This window comes from Schistocerca cancellata, chromosome 4, assembly GCF_023864275.1.
Source record: "Schistocerca cancellata isolate TAMUIC-IGC-003103 chromosome 4, iqSchCanc2.1, whole genome shotgun sequence".
Classification (NCBI taxonomy): domain Eukaryota; kingdom Metazoa; phylum Arthropoda; class Insecta; order Orthoptera; family Acrididae; genus Schistocerca; species Schistocerca cancellata.
This window is the reverse complement of record NC_064629.1, coordinates 282,401,823-282,425,320: the sequence shown is the minus strand read 5'-3', so window position 1 is coordinate 282,425,320 and position 23,498 is coordinate 282,401,823. Positions and strand designations below refer to the sequence as shown.

Sequence of the window (23,498 nt, the reverse complement as noted above, 5' to 3'; positions counted from 1 at the left end):
ACCTCAATTTTGAGAGTTGTCGACGAAGTGCTGCAGGCGAACGTAATAGCGGTAGCGATGGTGTACGTGAACTGATTCCGACTTAATATGCGTCATTTCTAGGGCGTGAGTAGTATCCCGTAACTCTTTAGCCAATACTCTTTCGACCAGCGCCTGTCTGCACAACTATTCATTGCCTTATCTCAGTTCTGTAGAAAGCAGAGACGCCTTGAGTGTGAAATGCTATTACCGAACTTGATTTTTTCGGGATAAAGATGAACAGAGACCATACCAGGAAAAGTTAATACTCTTTTAAACGAGCTATGAGCACTATTTTGCTCACAACGGACCACTCACTGTATTATGACTGAATACTATTACCCATAACAGCCCGAGAATCTACTCTTAAATTTTGGTAGTACACAAAATTTATTTCTTAACTCCTCTTTTGATTACACGCAATCTAAAAATTTCGAAAAATATTTCCAGCTGAAACTAAAAAAAAAAAAAAAAAAAAAAACTAGTCCAGGCCTTAGTCCTGTCAAACGGTTGCGTACGGCATGTGATATTCGGTCGTTTCATCACGTCAATCTTCTGTGCTGTTAGTGTGGCTACGACCGGAATGACGATTCGCTCTGTTGTCTTCATTTACATCTACATATACATTTACATCTACATACATACCCCGCAAGCCACCATTGGTGCATGGCGTACCGCTACTAATCATTTTCTTTCCTATTCCACTCGCAAATACAGCGAGGGGAAACGACTGTCTTTTTGCTTCGGCATGAGGACTAATTTGTCTTATCTTTATGGTTCTTCCTCGCAATTTACGTTGGCTGCAACAGAATGGTTCTGCAGTGAACATCAAATGCCAGTTCTCTAAATTTTCTCACTGCTGTTTCGCGAAAAGAACGTCATTTTCCCTCCTGGGATTTCCACTTGACGGTAGCCGAGCGGTTCTAGGCGCTTCAGTCCGGAACCGCGCGACTGCTACGGTCGCAGGTTCGAATCCTGCCTCGGACGTGGATGTGTGTGATGTCCTTAGGTTAGTAAGGTTTAAGTAGTTCTAAGTCTAGGGGACTGATGACCTCAGATGTTGTCCCACAGTGCTCAGAGCCATTTGAACCAAGTAATTTCCACTTGAGTTCACGAAGCATCTCCGTAACACTCACGTGTTGATCGAACATACCGGTAGAAAACCTACCAGTTACCCTCTGAATCTCTTTCTTGGTCACCCGTCTCCTCTATACCTATCACCACTCGCAGCATCTTGGCTGAACTTTTGCATAATGCTGAATATCTCGTAATCTCTCGCTCCATGCAGCCATAAAATTCTGAAACAAGCTACCCTGTAGCTTGCGTCTTATTCAAAACAATCTCCGTTCAATAGGGGATTAAATTTTACTTTATTATCATTGGCGTAGATTCCGTCTCGGCGTAGCCGATCAGTTTTTCTTCTCTCTAAATGTGAACCAGTATCTGTCACATTATAAACCGCCCACGTCTTTTTCATCCTTACCAATTTCCATTTTCTTCCTGCCATCTCATCTGCTAATCTTACTGATCAACTTCTTCTCTACATTTGATTCCTTCTGGATTGCTGCCTTACATTTCCGTGAAATTTCGTTACATTTGAGTAGAACCTAATAAATAAGTTGCTCAACACAATTAATATAATTAATTATATAATAATTTCATATATTCGATACTGTTCATGGGTTTATTATTATTATTATTATTATTATTATTATTATTATTACGATTTTTATTATAATCATACAACGTGTTTCAAGAGGAACTGTAAATATTATAGGAGGTGGCAGTATAAGCTAATTCGTATTAGCGTTCCATGGAACAGGTGTTCAGCTTTTCTTCATTACAGAGATACAGCGGTTAAAATGTAGACCAAACAAGTGCCCGTAAAAGTTGTTAAATAAAGGTAAATGAATGAATTTATAAATTTCACCTCTGGGTTAAATGCACTTTTTAATTCTGTTGACCGCTACGGTCGTAGGTTCGAATCCTGCCTCGGGCATGGATGTGTGTGATGTCTTTAGGTTAGTTAGGTTTAAGTAGTTCTAAGTTCTAGGGGACAGATGACCTAAGAAGTGAAGCCCCATAGTGCTCAGAGCCATTTGAACCATTTTGAACCAATTTAATTCTGTTGACAACACCACGTGTAGCTATTCTGAGGTCGTTTTGGTGTTGTCTTACTGAGACAGCACTATTCGTAATCCTAAGGACCAATTTGTCTCTTATGTTTACTTTTTCTGTGTAGACTTCGCCTTTCAGCTATATCCACAGGCAAAAATCTCAAGGGGCAAGGTCCGATCCCTCTAACTGTGTTTACTGAAGAAGCCACTTTCAGTTGTAACGGTAATTACTGATCCGACAAAACCCCACATTCCTTCGTAGAGCCAAGTTTTCCAGAACGCTTCTCTGTAAATGTTTGGTGCGGCATGGTAGGCAATCAGTGTATTGGGCCTGTTGTGTTACCGCACACAGGGCCCTGTTACCTAGACTGTTCTGAAAACGAGCCTCCAATGTTATTGGGTATGGTTTCCAGTACAACGAGGCCTCCGTGTACATTCTCGTGGTAAGGTGGCACATCACCTAACCATCTAAACCTATCACTCATCGGAAGATGGATCGTAAGACATGGTCACGTTTTTTGGCCACCGAAGTCCGCGGAACTTACTCCCTTAGATTTTTACCTGTGGGAATGGTTGAAAGGCGAAGTCTTCAAAGAAAGAGTAAAGAGCAGAATTATAATGATGATCTCGCGAAGAACGTCTGGTTAGCTTTTGAATTACCCAGTCTTACCAAGTGAGGCAAATGAATAAATAAATATACAAATAAATAAATAATTAAATAATGGTCGAAAATGAATATTTAGTTCTTTATTGATATCGACATTTTACTCCTTCTAATACTAACTTCAGCTCACAACAGCTGTTCACAGCAACGCCCACTAATTGCAGCGCATGCATTACAACGCCACATAAAATTATGTCGGATTCTCAGCTATCGGTGTTATCTGTTGTAGAATCAGACAGGATGCTAGAATCCTACTAACTTGTTACTGTTCAGTATTTGCTGGGCTTTTATACATCAGTGACGTTGTGTAGTCCCACAGAAGAAAATTCATCGTGGACAAATCACAAACGATTGTGAGCTATTTTTGTGTGACGCCGCGAACGTCGATGCAAAAGCATAAACATTTTACAAATACGAGAGTTACGCATTGTTCACTCTAGATCTCACACTACCTTGACTGTTCATTTCCAACATTGATTCCTTTATCCCACAATACTAACTGCTTGAATATAAATATCACAGGATGCAAAATGAGCCATTATTTTCGCGTATGTATTTGATTTTCATTATACTATCGTTCGTGATATAGATTCATTCTTCCGCCGTTGCGTGGCGTAGTAACTTCACAATTATAAATGAAAAAGTCAAAATTGTGGACGCACTACAATATTAATTTATTTATTTCTGACATAAAAGGCTGTTGTAAGACTATAGCTTAACATCGTCATTGTGTACTGTACCGTGAAGCGGGAGATACAAAAGTGATCTACTCTTAAAATTTGTTTTATATCCAAACGGTACATTTCCGGCCATGGATTCCGTATAAAAATTTTATCTCTGAAGTCCCCTCCACAACCCATAGAAACGTATAATAGGAATTGTGTGACACCTGACATACGTGGAGCAGAGACGACTGGGAATTCACTCTAGTGACAATTCGGCCAGCAAATTGGGAAATCCACTGACATAATCGACGTGGACAAAGGATAAGTTTTTGTGGCACGGTGCCTGGGAACCAGTATCTCGAATATGATGAAGTCGATTGGCTGATTGCGTGCTACTGTCGTCGAGTAAGCGACAAAGTGAACGTGGATGTCGTAGGCTTGCTGATCTGTAAAGCAGGATACACAGCGATCCGTCACAGATTTGACGAGAGAGGGCAATGCTACTGCAGATACATGTTTTTCGGAGCACACCGTTCAACGCACATTTTCGAACACGGGACTCAACAGCAGACTACCCCTAAGTTTTCCCATTAACTCAGCGACGTCGTCAGTTACGACTGCAGAGCCCAGGACCATACAGAATGGATCATTGATCAATGGAAATGTGTTTGCTGATAGGATGAATCATATTTCTTGTCAAGCCAGCCTGATGTTCGTGTCCAATCCAAGCGAACGGCTACTCGAAACACGCACCGTGCCTCGGACACTGGCCAATTAGGGCAGTATTATGCTATGGAGACAATCACCTGGGCTTCCATGGGACACGCAGAAGTAATAGCAGGCACTGCGTTAATATTATTGTCAACGATTTGCACTGCTTCATGACTAATGCCTTTCCAAACGGCGATATTCTTCAGAAACACTCTATCAAAAATTTGAGAACCACATGGCAGTCCACAGGTACAACACTACAAGAAAAAATGAGTTTTATTCCTCATTACTAAACCCGTCAGTAGCTCAGAAATTAGATCAGTGTGGAGCCAAAATTTTTCGATCATTTGCCGAATATCGTAATGTGTTTAACAGGCGGAAAGGCAAAAAAAAAAAACTAGCCTAACCTTTCTTCTGGAGAACTCCTGTTCGATAAATGAATTTTAGTTACAACTGGTATCGTGTGTAACTAAAAAAGGCAAAATATAAATTTAAGTGTATCACTGCTTACGTCAACAGTATTAACAAATTTCATTCTTATTAATATGAAGCCAGTGTAGTATTTAGCAATCTCTAAATAGCCACCGTGTAGCAATAGTAATAAACAAATCATATATATGAAGCATGTAAATTGGTTGTTGCACATCATTTCGACATACATTGTACAAATGATCTATGAAATATGTAAACAGCTCAGTGTTTGTCTCGAATGTAGCATATTTTTCTCTGTACTGCCCTGTCTATCCACAAATTTTAAGGTTGAACGGAGTGTCTCACACTTTTTTTTCCTTTTGTTCCAGGAAAGGCTGTTTCCGCTGCGTAGTCATTCACGAAAAGCACCACAACGTTCTGCAGTACAAGGAGAGTGAGTATCTCTTATTCTTAGCACCGACACAGTATCTCGGTTTATTTTCTTCTTGACCTCACGCCACACTTGCCTCTTCGTGGAGATGCCCTCAGCCCCAGTCGGCGGCGGATCGCGGCTTTTCAGCAACCACTCTGTGTATTCTAACATGCAACGGGTCGAGGCCTTTGTCTCTTTTAGCATTCTACACATCTCAGAACGCTTCACTCGAACTGAGAGTAGAAGGGTGTAGAACAGCCGTCTGACAGTTGCGATGTTAAACCTCAACACAAAAAAAAATGCGTATTCTTTTGTGTGCATCTGTATGTGTATATGTGCGCGCGCGAAATGCTGAGTGTCCGCAGCTCGTGGTCGTGCGGTAGCGTTCTGGCTTCCCGCGCCCGGGTTCCCGGGTTCGATTCCCGGCGGGGTCAGGGATTTTCTCTGCCTCGTGATGACTGGGTGTTGTGTGATGTTCTTAGGTTAGTTAGGTTTAAGTAGTTCTAAGTTCTAGGGGACTTATGACCATAGATGTTAAGTCCCATAGTGATCAGAGCCATTTGAACTTTTTTTTTTGAAATGCTGAGTGCGGCAGCGTAGGCACGCTCTTGGCAGTGGGTTTCCACCGAATATATCAGAGGGGCAGGGGGGGTGGTATCAGTTTTTAAATATTTTATTACATCAGGTCAATTAATTTCGAGAGCTACGCACATTGATGAAGCAGAGCTGTAAGCTTAATTATGTTGTTAATTTCATTTCAGCTGATGATGACTGTTTGACCTCTATTGAGACATGGGATTCCTTGTTACATCCATCTGTAAATATTTTACACAAACTTGTTCCAATTATAGCCTGTGTTAAAGGCAGTAAATCTAATTCGATCAGCGATGCGTTGGCGGCCACCAATAAGGGTTCACAGACGATTTATGCATTAACAGGGACTACCGTGCTAAGCGAAAAAAATACTGTTTTGGAACGATGGTTTATGAAATACAGTTTCAGCCGTTATAGTGCTCAAAAATCACTCCAGGTCAATGTGTCGAAAATTCCTACAGTTCCGCGCGGAGTGGCCGCAGGGTTTAAGGCATCATGTCACGGACTGCGCGGCCCCTTCCGCTGGAGGTTCGAGTCCTCCCTCAGGCATGGGTGTGTGTGTTGTTCGTAGCATAAGTTAGTTTAAGCTACTTTAAGTAGTGCGTAAGTCTAGGGACCGATGACCAAAGCAGTTTGGTCCCTTAGGTATTCAGACATAATTGAACTTTTTTTTTCCTGCAGAATTTCGGTAAAAGTTTTGTTCCAAATAGCAGCACATATTGTAAGTTTATTTAGCTCTATACCTTATTTTCACGTCCTTTTTTTCTATAATTTCCTCAGACTAGCAACACACCAGTACCATACATGCACCATAAAATCGACCTGCAAGAAATATTATGCACTCGGTTTGTTCCCCTTATGTCAGAGTCGTGAACATAAGTTTGGGCTGCATAAGCGAGCACCTGTGACGCAGTTAAATGGATATCAGGGTGATCGTATTGTGGGAAATAATGAACCCACTGAAAGAAAAGTTCTGATTTGATTCATGACGCTATCAAAATAACAACGAAACTATTCCCTCAACCTCTGACCACAATGCAGATTAGTGCGGCACCTCAACAAAGTTATCGCGCACTGTCTTCAACTCAGAACCAAATTGCCACTTTCCTGTGGAATTGTTTGGGTAATATGAAATCTCATTGTCTGTATCCTCTTTCAATTTGAAAGTCCATTCTTTTCTGATGCTGTCTAGTGGAAGCTGCAGCACTGGGGAATATGATGGGTTTGTTTATAAATATCTTTCTGCTACCAGTCACGATCTTTCTTCATTACGTTTTATACGATTCGTTTCGGAAAATGATTCCCATTTTCAAGTGTGTGTTTCTCAGTGTTATGACATATTTGGTTCTGTTTACGATGTGTGGGGTTCTGCTTTGTTTTGTGGCTTTACTCCAACACATAAAAAACGTGCAATTTTTTGTTGGTTATCGATTTTTATATGCATTTTGTAGAGAAATTTGGAAGAACTTGTAGTTACAGTTTTCTCATGGTCCATTTGTGCAGCGTCTCACACATGTTAAAAATTACTCACAACTGTCAGTGCACAGTACACATCGAAATAACTTACAAAAGCAAACAGTTACAAAGATGTAGTTGACAGAGAGTATGTTAAAGGTCCACCACAGATATGTTTTTGCACAGAAGGTATTTATCTTAACAATCTGGAGTACAATTTGCTTATATCTGTTTAACAATAGTGTTTATTTCTATGTGCTACTACCTTTTTTAAGTACATTGTCGAAGCACACGAAGAAAAATGAAAAACTTGAAAGTGAATTGGTGAATTTCTTCAGAAGCTTCGACAATATGCTCGAATAAAAGTAGTAACATAAAAATACATACAAATACTATTGTAAAATAGATGTAAGAAAATTGTAATACACATTGTTCAGATGAATACCTTCCATACAAGGACTTGTGACATTACCTCTGTCAACCACATCTAAAAGCATCTTTGTAACTGTATATTTATGTAAGTTATTTCGATGTGTACTGTGCAGTGACAGTTGTGAGTGATGTTTTACATGTGTGAGACTATGCACAAATGGACCATAAGAAGACTGTAGTACAGCCTCTTTCAAATTTCCCCACTAACTACATATAAAAATCAATAACCAACGAAAAATTGAGGTTTTTTATATACTGCAGTAAAGTCAATAAAAAAAATCAGAACCTCACACATCGAAAACATCAAAAAATGGCATAATACAAAGAAATACACACTATAATTTGGGAATCATTTTCCGAAACGCGTTGTGTAAAATATAATAAAAGATAATCGTGAGTGATAGCAGAAAGTTACTTATAAACAAACCCATTGTTTTCCCAGTCGCAGGCTTTCAAAGAAAAAAAAACCCTCTTATAATGGAGAAAATCAGATTGGGGAATATCTTTTTCAGTATACTAACCTAAACTGAATCACTGCCCTGTTTCTCTGTGGCTGTTAGTACAGGTTACGTAGAAACTGAGTGAAAAGCCTTATCAAAATCTATGAATCTCAGTGTGTTACTTCATTGTCATTGTTCATTTCCTCAGTTTCTTTCCCGACTTGCAAACAGTGCATTGTGCTACACTCGCTTCTAAAACCAACTTGTTTATTTGCGTGTTTCAAGTCTATTTTTTAATTTTTGATTTTATAGTAATGATGATTGGTTGTATGGTAGACCGAAAGTCCTCTCCTATTTCTCTTCAGCATTTTCAAAATTAAAGTAACCAAATGAGAAGGGGGAAAGGAAGACCATAAAGCCATATCTCAGAATAAATGAACCGTTACTTCTTCCGTTTTCGTTACCCATTTTACTGTGTGTAATTTTGTGTTCAAAATACTGCAGTTAAATTATATGGTTACGGAAAGAGTGTGGAAACTTCAAGCTGCTGCACAGTTTCCTCAACAGATCAGCCTGTTTCACCTACATTTCAAGAAATAATATGGAAGCAAAATAAAGATTGTAGTTGTTCTCTTCTACACCTGTTTGAGCATATACACACATCAAAAAACTCCTGAAGCTAGGCATTGACTGTGGATATTGTATCACAGAAACAGTCCCTTTGACTGTTCAGAGATGTCACTAAACCCGCCGAAGGATGTAAACTACCATACATGAGCAGCGCCTATTAGACGGTCCGACAGCCAATCAGTTCCAGTGGAGGAGGAGGAGATGTGTTTACGTCCAGTCCACAACGAGGTCATTAGATACGGAGCATCAGCTGGGATTAGGGAAGGATAGGGAAGGAAACCGGCCGTGCCCTTTCAAAGAAACCATCCCGGCATTTGCCTGAAACGATTTAGGGAAATCACGGAAAATCTAAATCAGGATGGCCGGAGACGGGTTTGAACAGTTCTCCTCCCGAATGCGAGTCCAGTGTGCCAACCACTGCGCCACCTCGCTCGGTACTCAGTTCCACCAGGAAGGAGGTACAGCTAGCCACTGTGGCCGAGCGGTACTAGGCACTGCAGTCCGGAACCGCGCTGCTGCTACGGTCGCAGGATCGAATCCTACCTCGGGCATGGCTGTGTGTGATGTCCTTAGGTTAGTTAGGTTTAAGTAGTACTACGTTCTAGGGTACGGATGACCTCAGATGTTAAGTCCCATAGTGCTCAGAGCCATTTGAACCATTTTCGGAGTGAACCAAAGCGATGTTGTTCGGACATGGAGGAGATAAATAGAGACAGAAAGAGTCGATTACATGCCTCGCTCAGGCTGTCCAAGGGCTACTACTGTAGTGGATGACCGCTACGTACGGATTATGGCTCGGAGGAACCCTGACACCAACGCCACTATGTTGAATAATGCTTTTCGTGCGGCCATAGGACGTCGTGTTACGACTGAAACTGTGCGCAGTAGGATGCATGATGTGCAGATTCACTCCCGACGCCCACAGTGAGGTCCATCTTTGCAACCACGACACCATGCAGCGCGATATAGGTGGGCCCAACAACATGCCGAATGGACCGTTCAGGATTGGCATCACGGCCGGCCGGAGTGGCTGTGCGGTTCTCGGCGCTACAGTCTGGAGCCGAGCGACCGCTACGGTCGCAGGTTCGAATCCTGCCTCTGGAATGGATATGTGTGATGTCCTTAGGTTAGTTAGGTTTAATTAGTTCTAAGTTCTAGGCGACTGATGACCTCAGAAGTTAAGTCGCATAGTGCTCAGAGCCATTTGAGCCATCGGCATCACGTTGTTTTGACCGATGAGTGTCGTGTATGCCTTCAACCAGACAATCATTGGAGACGTGTTTGGAGGCACCCCAGTCAGGCTGAACGCCTAAGGCATACTGTCCAACGAGTGCAGTAAGGTGGAGGTTCCCTGATGTTTTGGTGTGGCAGTATGTGGGGCCGACGTACGCCGCTGGTGGTCATGGAAGGCGCCGTAGCGGTTGTACGATACGTGAATGCCATCCTCCGGCCGATAGTGCAACCATATCAGCAGCATATTGACGAGGCATTCGTCTTCATGGACGACATTTCGCACCCCCATCGTGTACATCTTGTGAATGACTTCCTTCAGGATAACGACACCACTCGACCAGAGTGGCCAGCATGTTCTGCAGACATGAACCCTATCGAACATGCCTGGGACAGATTGAAAAGGGCTGTTTATGGATGACGTGACCCACCAACCACTCTGAGGGATCTACGCCGAATTGCCGTTAAGGACTGGGACAATCTGGACTATCAGTGCTTGACGAATTTGTGGATAGTATGCCACGCCGAATACAGGCATGCATCAATGCAAGAGGACTTGCTACTGGGTTTTAGAGGTACCGGTGTGTACAGCAATCTGGACCATCACATCTGAAGGTCTCGCTTTATGGTGGTAGAACGTGCAATGTGTGGTTTTCATGAGCAATAAAAGATGCGGCCAGGCCGGAGTGGCCGAGCGGTTCTAGGCGCTACAGTCTGGAGCCGCGCGACCGCTACGGTCGCAGGATCGAATCCTGCCTCGGGCATGGATGTGTGTGGCGTCTTTAGGTTAGTTAGGTTTAAGTAGTTCTAAGTTCTAGAGGACTAATGACCACAGCAGTTAAGTCCCATAGTGCTCAGAGCCATTTGAACTATTTTTGAACCAAAAGATGCGGAAATGATGTTTATGTTTATCTCTATTCCAATTTTCTGTACGGGTTCCGGAACTCTCGGAACCGAGGTGAAGCAATTTTTTTTTTTTTTATGGTGTATAATGTCACACGCCACGACCTTGTTACGGCAGAGTTCATAGCCTTGGGTACCGGCTACTCATCTTCTGGGTGACAGATCACTCTTAAACTTTTCAAAATATCTAATTTGTGAGTTACATTTACGTTAGTGATTTTGAGGTCAGGTCTGTGTGCAACTGAATAAATATAATTTGTCTTGCCACATGCGTTTCGTATTATTTTTTAAGTATGATCTTCAGTGGCATGTGGTGTACCTACTGTGCTTTAGAACGGTCTCGTTTTCATTAATAATTGTCCGTTTTGATAGTATCTCACCATACAGGGTGACCAGTAATTGTTGACTTCAAAGATTGCTAGTGGAATTCATACTAACAAAAAAAAAAGAGAAGAAACTAAAAGTGCTATTGCAACTTATTGCCGGAAAAGCTTTGTTTATGAGGCAACTTCGTGGTAGTGTGTGCACGAAGAAACCACTGCGCCGCATGGATTGAAAACATACAGTCAGTTCAAAGAACTAAGCTCTAAGCACTATAAGACTTAACGTCTGAGGTCATCAGTCTCCAAGGACTTAGAACTACTTAAACCTAGCTAACCTAAGGACATCACACACATCCATGCCCGAGGCAGGATTCGAACCTGCGACCGTAGCAGCAGCGCGGTTCCGGACTGAAGCGCCTAGAACCGCTCGGCCACAGAGGCCTGCTTACAATCAGTTGTTGTGGTTGGTAGAAGACTACGAATTATGGAAAGGACGAATTGACCTATATGGCTTTGATTTACGATAAGAAAGGTCAAAATCCTGCAGCTGCCGCTGCTCGTTCACATGCTGCACGTCTTCCTGGCAGACGACATCCCACTCCAAGAACATTTGGGTCGCTAACTCTTCATTTGGGAGATGCACCTGCGATAGTCAATGCTGGGGGACCGCGACGACGCCTGGCAGATCCAGGAGGCGCTTCTGCATTCTGTGGAACGCTGCCGAATACTAGTACCCAGAGATTAGCTGCTCGCCATGGACTGATCTGACCATCAGATGTGCATAGCGACCTGTCTCTCTCAAACGACGTGTTACTTGCAGTGGGATGTCGTCTGCCAGGACAACACGCAGTATACATACAGACAGCAACAGGAGCACCAGAATTCTGATCTCCCTGATCGTATTTGAAAATTGAAAATTTGTAGTACCTTCCTGTGGGACCAAACTTCTGAGGTCATCGGTCCCTAGACTTATACACTACTTAATCTAACTTAAACTAACTTACACTAAGGACAACATACACATCCATGCCCGAGGGAGGACACGAACTTCCGACGGGGGGAGCCGCGCGAACCGCGTCAAGGCGCCTAAGACAGTGCGGCTACCACCTAAGGCTTCTTGATTCTAAATGAAAACCATATTGATCAGTTCATCGTTTCCATACTTCATCGTTTTCTGTCATTTGAGGCAAACAAACTGTTTACAGTCCACGCCAGAGCGCTGCGGCGGTGTGTTTCATTCGAGCGTACACAACCACAACGATGGTCTTCTTGCCCATTTTTATGCGTTTATTTCAGTTTTAAGAGTCTTAAAGACAAATAGAAAAGGATCTCCTAGTAAACTATAAACCGATCACAATTACTGCAAAATGAAAAATACACATTATAATAAGTTATAGGAAAAAGGTTGGCTGTTGTAAGTCCGTACCGTTTTCAAGTCGTGAACGCAACTATGGGGCTGAACAATCGTATGAATTACCGTTTTGTCTGGGATTTATAGATTTTTTGAGAAAATTTCGCATTCGTTTTTAACGAAATTTGTACTAACGGCTCTTGAAAAAATGCGACAGTGATTCAACATAAGCGAACAGCCCCTTCTATCGAGGAGTGAGGCAACTAGTGTGGGGGGCGGGGGGTCATATTGCTTATGAGCTGTTTTCACAACATGACGTTTCATAAAAAGCGCTTCTTCGCCGTTATATGGTGATATGGGACGTCTCTCGCTTTGAATATTCAGATCGATAGGCGTAGAAAGAGTGGGAGGAAATAGTTAATATCTTTGCGGGTGAACAACTGGATGATGAAGTAAAAAGGGAACTAGGTAAGCAATGGTTTTTATTTAGATGCAACTTTTATTCAACAGACATGCAAATATCTGTAATCTTTGCGTAACTCAGCTTAAAATATCTGTGTGATTATTTTTTACGTGGAATAATTATTACCATTATTTCGCTGTTTTATAATAATATATTTCTTGAAATAATCTTCGCTGTTTCGCTTCTTTCCAGCAGATTTGATAAATCCGTACTACAACTAACGACACCTACTGAATAATATGCTTTTTAACAACATTAAACTTAAAATACAACTAATTAAAGTGAAATCAATGAGAAAAAATGAAATGAAACGAGTTTATGTTGTAATCTTCTGCATCTGTGTTTTACTCTTATGCATAAAAAGATCAGCTAACAAATCCCCGTACAGGGCACTCAGTCGTGTAGCTCTAAGTGTTACATTGTTACTTGTTACCTTACAGTCACCCATATGAGCAACAACTGAAATTTTCTTCCTGGTCATGAATGGATAATCTCAACTCGTTCAGCAGTTCACCAAATGATCTCAGAGACGTTCTCAAGTATCTGAGAATCTGGCTCTCATGCTTTCTCAGAGCATTATAGAAAACGTCGAACGTATTCTTACTTCTTGCTGCTGACGGTGTACCCGACATTATTTCGTTTTCCTGGACTTATGTTCTGAACAATTGCATTAGCTGTTGCGAAGACCTTCTATGCCGAGGGCGATCAATGCATGCTGAAAGCGAAGACTCGGATTGGCTTTTCCTGTTTTTGAATGCTGACAATCCTGGTTGCCAACGATTCGTCGACATTTCATATAGGGCAAGAATAGCTGTACAGCATCACCTTTCAGCTGGAGAGGGGTTGTCGCACTCCCACCACCCTTTCCCAATACCTCACTGTGCTATTGCCACTAATAAAGACTGGATCAAAATCCGTATCAGGATTTGCTCGTAGGTGCTGGAGTGAGGGAAACATTCTGTTATATCTAATTATTTAGCGGCGGATCAGTCGACTGAACATGTCACATATTGGTTTACCAGTTCGTTATCGACGCAAATTGCATTTGCCACTTAATATATTCCATTTTTATTGCACACGTCATGCATATGATTTGAAGAAACGAAATATATCATACATATTCCGCTTATTAGTTTTCCTTTCCCGCTGTCTCATCCAGCTTGAAAACCAGATTCGGGGAAATTAAGTAACTGTTGTGATTATAGTAGCAATTAGCTCTCGCCTAATCCCATCAATTCGTGTATTATTAATTACATGACAAATGTATTAATCTTTGGACGATGAAATGCGTTTGCAATCAATTACTGTTTTAATTACAGTTTGCAAGATCTGCTCAGTAGCGACGCGTAAATGAACCTTCTTTTTTTTCTAAAATTATGTAGTATCCTTCGACGACAATGCTATCAGAGGCAGCAACTGAACTCAACTACGCACGGCATATAGCCAATAGCTTCGCGTTTAGTTGCATACAAGGAATAATTTTTTAACTGATCGTACAGTATGTGAATGGCGTATTTTAAGTTTCTAGAAATCTTTTAACTACTGCGTTTGTGTCTAATAGATTTAGGCTTTTGCCAACTTACTAAAGAGCGATGTGAAGCAGTGCTGAAAATGCTGGACTCGCATTCTGGAAGTGCGTGGTTCAGATCCCCGTTTGGCGACGCAGATTTAGATTTTTCACCTATCCGAGCTAGTGTTCTGTTTCTAATTACCGTGACGGTTATAAGTTTAATCAATAAATAAAATTTTTGATTCTGCTTCTTGAAGGTAGCTTCTTACTTCATGTTTACCGGCTCTTTCCCCGCGGCGTACTACTTTCTTCACTATTCAACTAGTACTACAGACATTCATTGAAAAGATATGTTGAGCGTGGCTGAGGATGTGTGACGAGGGCATTGTAAAATATCATCCAGTTACCTGACTGAAGTAGTATTTAACTCATTTTGTTTTCCTCTGGCAGTAACAATGAATAACGTTATTTAAACATCCCATCAGTTCGGTGGCTGGTAGGCGTGTTACAGATTCCTAAGAAACTGTAGCGTGTTGATGCTGTCGCCTTTAATACTAGAAGTTATGATACTCCGGATCGTATCAGTACCGTGGTCAATAATGAAGTCCTGGGACGTCCGCTATTACTCTGAAGCCTTTTTCCTGGTTTTCTCCCTATATTCATTTATTGTTCACATTTTAACTTTTTAATTACATTAGCACTGCATTGTCAAAGGTGTTTTTCATTGTCTCCGTACCTCAATCTAGACGAGTAACATCTTTTCCAATGTTTCAAGAATGAAATTTTTGTCTTGCAGCGGAGTGATCGCTGACATGAAATTGCCAGGCAGATTAAAACTGTGTGTCGGGCCATGACTCGAACTCGGGACATTTGCCTTTCAGGGGCAAGTGCTCTACCGACTGAGCTACCCAAGCACGGTTCTCGACCCCTTCTCGCAGCTTTACTTCCGCCGGTACCTAATCTCCTTCCTTCCAGACTTTAGAGTCTGCCGCGGTGGCCGAGCGGTTCTAGGCGCTTGAGTCCGGAACCACGCGACTGCTACGGTTGCAGGTTCGAATCCTGCCTCGGGCATGGATGTGTGTGGTGTCTTTAGTTTAGTTCGGTTTAAGTAGTTGTAAGTTCTAGGAGACTGATGACCTCAGATGTCAAGTCTCTTAGTGCTCAGAGCCATTTGAACCAGACTTTAGAGAAGTGCTCGTGCGAAACTTGCAAGACTGCTACTGGAATAAAGGATATTGCGAAGTGAAGATTTCATTCTGGAAACATACCCTAGACTGTGGCTAAGCCATGTCTCTCTAACATCATTTCTTCTAAAAGTAGTTTTGGAAACTCCCTAACATCCTTTCTTCCACGAATGGTACTCTTGCAAAGTATGCTGAAGAACTTCTCTTGAGTTTGGGAGGTAGGAGGTGAAGTACTGACGGAAGTAAAGCTGTGAGGACGGGTAGCGAGTCGTGCTTGGGTAACTCAGCCGGTAGAGTACTTGCCCGTGAAAGGCAAAGGTTCCGAGTTCGAGTCACAGTCCAGCATACGGCTTTAACCTGCCAGGAACTTTTCCAATGTTGTTTGCAAGTATTGAAACTGCATTGATGACGATAATCAGGAAAAGTCTGCTGATGGTCTTGTAAGCCATAAACTAATTAACTAAAAAAATTAATCTTGTGGAACGTACAAGATATTGTGTTTTTCATTTGTATTTTAAAAATGGCTGGCTCTGAGCACTATAGGACTTAACCTCTGAAGTCATCAGTCCCCTAGAACATAGAACTACTTAAACCTAACTAACCTAAGAACATTACACACATCCATGCCCGAGGCAGGATTCGAACCTGCGACCGTAACGGTCGCGCTGTTCCAGACTGTAGCGCCTAGAACCGCTCGGCCACTCCGGCCGGCTGTATTTTAAAACCTATTTACAATTTGTGTAACCTTTCGCTGAAGAGCCCGTTTTATCCGCTGCCATCACGCCCCCTCGTGGGGAACCGAAGTAACAATAAAGGGAAAAATAAGAAAAAAAACACACACGCACGGCAGTCGGTTATTCCTGAAGACGACGATGAGGATTTCGTCGGAAGCTGGAGAGGTTATCCAGATGTGACGCGGCCAGTAAACCGAGAATGTTTGATGCAGGCGGGTCGTCGTCAGAAAGTTCGTTCTCTACTAGCTGCTGGGAATATTTTTTGGTCTAAGCTCTCCTGTAACGAGTCGCGATAAGACCGTCATCAGAGGAAAACAGTAAAAGCCGTGCCGGAAGGAGGCCGCGTTGTGTGGGCACGCGGGCCGCGGGCCTGGCTTCAGCTATTGATCGCAGCTTGCGGCTTCTGGAGTCTCGGGCCGACACTTGGCCCACGCCGCGCCGTGCCAGCCCGCCGCCGCTAATTTATATTAATTGAAAGTTGCGACCGGCACCGCCCCCGCCGCCGCTCGCCGGTTTATATTAAAATTAAAGGCCCGGTGCCCCGGCCTCACCTGCGCCGAAGAAGGCCGCTGCGACTGCGGTAGTCGGCGGCAGCGGCCGCGTGTTATTGCTCGTGTCCCACTCCGCGCGCTAATGAAGCCGCAGCTCTTTGGAATCCACTGCGGCTGGCGCTCGTTCCGCTGCCCCGCTATGTTCTACCCCGGCTATCTCTGTGCTTCCTACACTGACAGGCAAACTAGCGAAGCACCCAGAAGACGTGCTTGGATGTCAATGTAGCTTGGTACACATACACACCATCGGCAGATTAAACTTTCAGATGAGGAGGGCCATGCGAGAGGCGTTCAATGAATTCGAAAGTAAAGTTCTATGTACTGACTTGGCAGAAAATCCTAAGAAATTTTGGTCTTCTACATCTACATCTACATCTACATCTACATCCATACTCTGCAAGCCACCTGACGGTGTGTAGCGGAGGGTACTTTGAGTACCTCTATCGGTTCTCCCTTCTATTCCAGTCTCGTATTGTTCGTGGAAAAAGGATTGTCGGTATGCCTCTGTGTGGGCTCTAATCTCTCTGATTTTATCCTCATGGTCTCTTCGCGAGATATACGTAGGAGGGAGCAATATACTGCTTGACTCCTCGGTGAACGTGTGTTCTCGAAACTTCGACAAAAGCCCGTACCGAGCTACTGAGCGTCTCTCCTTGGGTCTGAGCACTATGGGACTTAACATCCATGGTCATTAGTCCCCTAGAACTTAGAACTACTTAAACCTAACTAATCTAAGGACATCACACAACACCCAGTCATCACGAGGCAGAGAAAATCCCTGACCCCGCCGGGAATCGAACCCGGGAAACGAGAACGCTACCGCACGACCACGAGCTGCGGACGAGCGTCTCTCCTGCAGAGTCTTCCACTGGAGTTTATCTATCATCTCCGTAACGCTTTCTCGATTACTAAACGATCCTGTAACGAAGCGCGCTGCTCTCCGTTGAATCTTCTCTCTCTCTTCTATCAACCCTATCTGGTACGGATCCCACACTGCTGAGCAGTATTCAAGCAGTGGGCGAACAAGCCTACTGTAACCTACTTCCTTTGTTTTCGGATTGCATTTCCTTAGGATTCTTCCAATGAATCTCAGTCTGGCACCTGCTTTACCGACGATCAACTTTATATGATCATTCCAGTTTAAATCACTCCTAATGCCCTGCTTCTAGATAATTTATGGAATTAACTGCTTCCAGTTGCTGACCTGCTATATTGTAGCTAAATGATAAGGGATCTTTCTTTCTATGTATTCACAGCACATTACACTTGTCTACATTGAGATTCAATTGCCATTCCCTGGTTCAAACGGCTCTGAGCCCTATGGGACTTAACTTCTGAGGTCGTCAGTCCCCTAGAACTTAGAACTACTTAAACCTAACTAACCTAAGGACATCACACACATCCATGCCCGAGGCATGATTCGAACCTGCGACCGTAGTCGCGCGGTTCCAGACTGTAGCGCCTACAACCGCTCGGCCACTCCGGCCGGCGCCATTCCCTGCACCATGCGTCAGTTCGCTGCAGATCCTCCTGCATTTCAGTACAATTTTCCATTAGTCAAAGCGGTAGGTGGATCAAAACAAAATGTCCAGAATCTCTGTGACCAAAATGGTACTGAAACAGAGGATGACAGACTAAAGGCCGAAATACTAAATTTCGTTTTCCAAAGCTGTTTCACAGAGGAAGACTGCACTTTAGTTCCTTCTCTAGATTGTAGCACAGATGACAAAATGGTAGATATCGAAATAGACGACATAGGGATGGAGAAACAATTAAAATCGCTCAAAAGGCCGCTGGTCCTGATGGGATACCATTTCGATTTTACACAGAGTACGCGAAGGAACTTGCCCCCCCCCCCCCTTCTTGCAGCGATGTACCGTAGGTCTCTAGAAGAGCGTAGCGTTCCAAAGGATTGGAAAAGGGCACAGATCATCCCCGTTTTCAAGAAGGGACGTCGAACAGATGTGCAGAACTATAGACCTATATCTCTGACGTCGATCAGATGTAGAATTTTGGAACACGTATTATGTTCGAGTATAATGACTTTTCTGCCAACTAGAAATCTACTCTGTGGGAATCAGCATAGGTTTCGAAAAAGACGATCGTGTGAAACCCAGCTCGCGCTATTCGTCCACGTGACTCAGAGGGCCATAGACACGGGTTCCCAGATAGATGCCGTGTTTCTTGACTTCCGCAAGGCGTTCGATACAGTTCCCCACAGTCGTTTAATGAACAAAGTAAGAGCATATGGACTATCAGACCAATTTTGTGATTGGATTGAAGAGTTCCTAGATAACAGAACGCAGCATGACATCTGGTCTGGAAGTCGCACTACCACTTTTATCAAAATGGTTCAAATGGCTCTGAGCACTATGGGACTTAACTTCTGAGGTCATCAGTCCCCTGGAACTTAGAACTACTTAAACATAACTAACCTACGAACATTGCGCACATCCATGCCCGAGGCAGGATTCGAACCTGCAACCGTAGCGGTCGCGCAGATCCAGACTGAAGCGCCTAGAACCGCTCGGCCACTACGGCCGGCGATCCCACTGATGATGCCTTAGAACAGGAGAAGGCGAAACGCGTATGGAATAAATAAAGTAACTAGCACCAGGAACAGGCAGTTTTATTTACAAAACAAGTATTTGTATGCTTGCTGCGGAGGATGGCCACACAATCAAACTTGTTAGCATTAGCGGAGCCTGACTAAGTGTGAAAGAGAGTCGCCATTTGACGGATTGGTTGAGTCGTGAAATATCCAGGTTTTGTGGGCATAGGGCTTGACAGTGGCTCGATGTTGAACTACATGGGAACGTGAGGGTAAGCACACTCCTCGTCAAGGTTCCAGATGACCACGGCTGACTGCAGCAAGGGAGGATCGCCTTATTGCGCAACAAGTACATTGTAATCCTTCACATCTGCATTTGCCATTCGAGAACAAGTAATGGACTCTCTGCAACAATTTTGTGTCGTCTCACACCACTGGTCTAACAAGGGGACCCTCCATACTGTAAATCACGGATTTTGATGCGCTTCAAATACGTTGTAATAGGCACTTACCCTGAGGGCATGGTTATCGATTTTTTTTTTTTTACGACGGGCCTTGGTTTTTGATAAAATCGAGTTTGAAGTTCATTGCGTGCTTTGTATACTCGTAACACTACATTTATTCCTAGCAAATCAGCGTAGCGCAGCGGTAAAGGTTCACTGCTTCCGCGCTGGAGGTACCGTGTTCGAGTCCTGCTCTTGTACTTTGTTTTTTCAAAATTCACCGAAGTTTTCAATTTTGTTTCGAGGAATATCAACAAACAGTGTAAGGTGTGCGAAATTATAAAGATATATTCAGTTATTAATTTTTTCTGTCATACAATATTACAGAATATTATTTTTCATCGTCCATATTGCTTGACGTGCCAGAACAACATTGTGGGTGATACTTATCATATAAACAACAGAAGCACCAATTTTCGCAGCACCACGCGCATTTTATGAAAGCAACCGTCTTGCAGGCGCACGGTTTCTTCAAGAGCGATGCCGAGAAAAACAATTCTTTTGCATTCAAAAGGATTTCTCTTTCATCCGCTAATTTCGATGCGAACCATGCGTATCTAACCATGCTTTCAAAATTAGGTGCGCTGAATTGATGTAGGATTAGCGAATGCAGTTTTATCGAATCTTCCCTAGAAGCGATCTCTCTATTGTCTTTCATCAAGTCTGGAGCATTCTGAATAATTTTCGTGAAGATTTTCACCATTCGGTAAAATTACAATCGCAGGGCTGGCAATAAGGAATGCACTTTGGTGGGACCACTTTTAGGGTGCAGGTGCTCGCTTTCCTTTCATGAATGAACAGATGATCGTATAAAGTTTAATCGCTTTGCCATCTCCACGAATCGATAAAGTACAAAAAAAATTCTGTCCCACGTACGGAAGAATTACAGAACGCAAAAATTCTTCGTACACCAGTTTCGTGAACTTCCCGGATTTCGTGCAGGACACGACTACATTTCTGAATTTCCCAGTTAATTCGTCTACTCGTTTTTGAACGTTAGGACCAAATTTTCCGGACGGTTCTTGCATACATAAAAAACATTGGAACAGGATTCGAATACGGTACCTTCAGCGCTGAAGCCGTGAACCTTTACCTCTGTGCGACGCTGACTTGCTCGGAATACATGTAATGTTACGGGTATACAAAGCGCACAACGAATTTCAGAATCGATTTTGTCAAAAACCAAGGCCCGTCGCTAAGAAACCGGATAGCCAGGTACTCAGGGTAAGTCCTCTACAACATATTTGAAGTGCATCAAAATCCCTGATTTACAGTATGGAGGGTCCCCTTGTAAGACTAGCCACTAGCCACAGCCGGACTACGAAATTACCGTCCCATGCCGTTAACACCACAGCACAGACAGACATATTTGGCATGGTCTGCTGATGAATGGCGTTGCATTTTGTTCAGTGATGAATCGCAGTTCTGCACTTCTCGAATGAGTCGGCGTCCTGGGGAAAGATCCTAGTCTTCTACTGTTTTAGAGAGGCACGGCGGTGTTATTCATGGCGTCATGGTGTGAGGAATCACCGGGAATGACTTCTGCTACGTTGTGAAGGAATTCTCACTGCACAGTGGTACGTCGTGGATGTCGTGCGTTCTCATATCTCATGTATCATACAGTACAGCTATTTTTCAACAGAACAGTGCTCGTCCACTCATTTACGAGGTGCGTTCAGTAAGTAATGAATCACATTTTTTTTCTGAATGCTGGTTGGTTTTATTTGAGATTCCGATACACCATATTACTCGCCACACTTTTGGCCATAAAACCTTATTTTTCAACATAATCTTCGTACAAAGTGACGGTCTTAAGACACCTTACTGGGAGGGCCTGGATGCCCGCACGTTACCGCTCTGCTGGTCGATTGTCGGAGCCAATGTCTTGCTGCATCAGTAACCTTCCCATCATCCACATACTGCTTCCCGCGGAGAGCGTCCTTCATTGGGCCAAACATGGGGAAGTCGAAAGGTGCGATATCAGGAGCGTAGAGTAGATGAGGAAGAACAGTTCAGTGAAGTTTTCTGAGCTCCTCTCGGCTACGCAGACTTGTGTGAGACCTTATGTTGTCGCGTGAAGGGGAAGATCGTTTGCATTTTTGTGGCACTCTCCAGTATTGCAGGAGCAACAGCTGTGTGCGGCCGGCAGGCACGCGGAAGATCGGACAGGTTGGCGCGACTTAGTTGCGATGATGACAGACGCCCTGCCCAGCGTCACACTGTGCTTTTGTTCACTGTCACGCTTCCGCAGAAATTCTGAGAGCGCCTATGAATATCCTAGATGCTCTGGTTTTCCGCCAAAGGAAACTCAGTGACAGCTCTCTGCTTGGAACGCAGCTCCGTTACAGACGCCAATTTGAATGCTACGTATAGCACCGCCGACTATCGGAACTTCATGAAACTATGGGGACTGAAGGGAGAATATTCCACACTGAGTCCCTCCACATTTATTTTAAACGAAACTGGCCGAGGAAAAAATGTATTGCATTACTTACTGAACGCCCCTAGTAACATGCCTCTGTGAACTGTCTGCGTAATTTCGAGGTATTTAAATGGCCGGCAAGATCCTCAGATCTGCCCCTAATAGAACATGTATGGGACCAGCTCCGTCCTAGTGCCAGCATCCATGATATCAAAGACTAGACGGCTTCGTGACGTCCCTCCCAACAAAATCAGTGCGTACATCCAGGTCTAAAGGGGGCGCAACGTCACACTATTCTCTCACCCCTGTTTCGTTCACTCCTCCCGTTCCGGGGCGCTTCACTTTTTTTTGCCAGACAGTGCAGATGTATAACTCTGGTCTCTGATACTACTGTCATCTGGATTTTACGCCGTACTTTAGTTAAGCAAAAATTTCTGAACTGTCTCTATGTGACTAAAGACTGCTTACTTATTTGTGGTAAGAAACCTTACGTCATAGACCGTAACGAGATCTGAAGCATGGGATTACCAGAACAACTTTCAATTGTTCAAAATGGCTCTGAGCACTATGGGACTCAACTGCTGTGGTCATCAGTCCCCTAGAACTGAGAACTACTTAAACCTAACCAACCTAAGGACATCACACACACCTATGCCCGAGGCAGGATTCGAACCTGCGACCGTAGCAGCAGCGCGGCTCCGGACTGGAGCGCCTAGAACCGCACGGCCACCGCGGCCGGCCAACTTTCAATTGTAATACGTCATTAGAACACGCACATATAAACACAATAATTCCTTGTCTCATGTAAGCTACAAACTTTACAATCTCTACTATAATTTTGTTTCTGCCAAAGGTATTTAGTGCTTTAGAATTATTACGTGTGCGTTTTACCTTCACTGTGTGTATTCTGCAGTAAATTGACAACCATTTGCAATACCATTTCCGAAATACACTGCTTGTAACTTTTAAGTATGTACCACAGTTGTGAAAATAGACCACAAGTGCTAAATGTAGACAGAAATAGAGGGCCACGTTTGCAGTGCGTCACTCTATGAAAAATGTTCGTCGGCCAGCAACACTTCAGGTACCAAATATGTAAAAATGACTTTTCTCTTTAGACTGAGAAATAGATGCCCTTGCAAATGCTAATATACAGTAAATTTATACTTAAGAAGTGACCAGTCCTGGCTGACTTAGGGACCA

The 23,498-nt window shown here is 43.4% G+C and overlaps 1 protein-coding gene across 1 annotated transcript in view; it reads left to right on the top strand.

Annotated features, from left to right (window-relative positions):
- The window catches only part of LOC126183546 (uncharacterized), a 905,020-nt gene that overhangs the window by 453,275 nt on the left and 428,247 nt on the right, over positions 1–23,498 (top strand). The window contains exon 4 of the mRNA XM_049925619.1: positions 4,976–5,040. Coding sequence (XP_049781576.1) covers positions 4,976–5,040 — 65 coding nt within the window. The remainder of the gene's footprint in view (positions 1–4,975; positions 5,041–23,498) is intronic.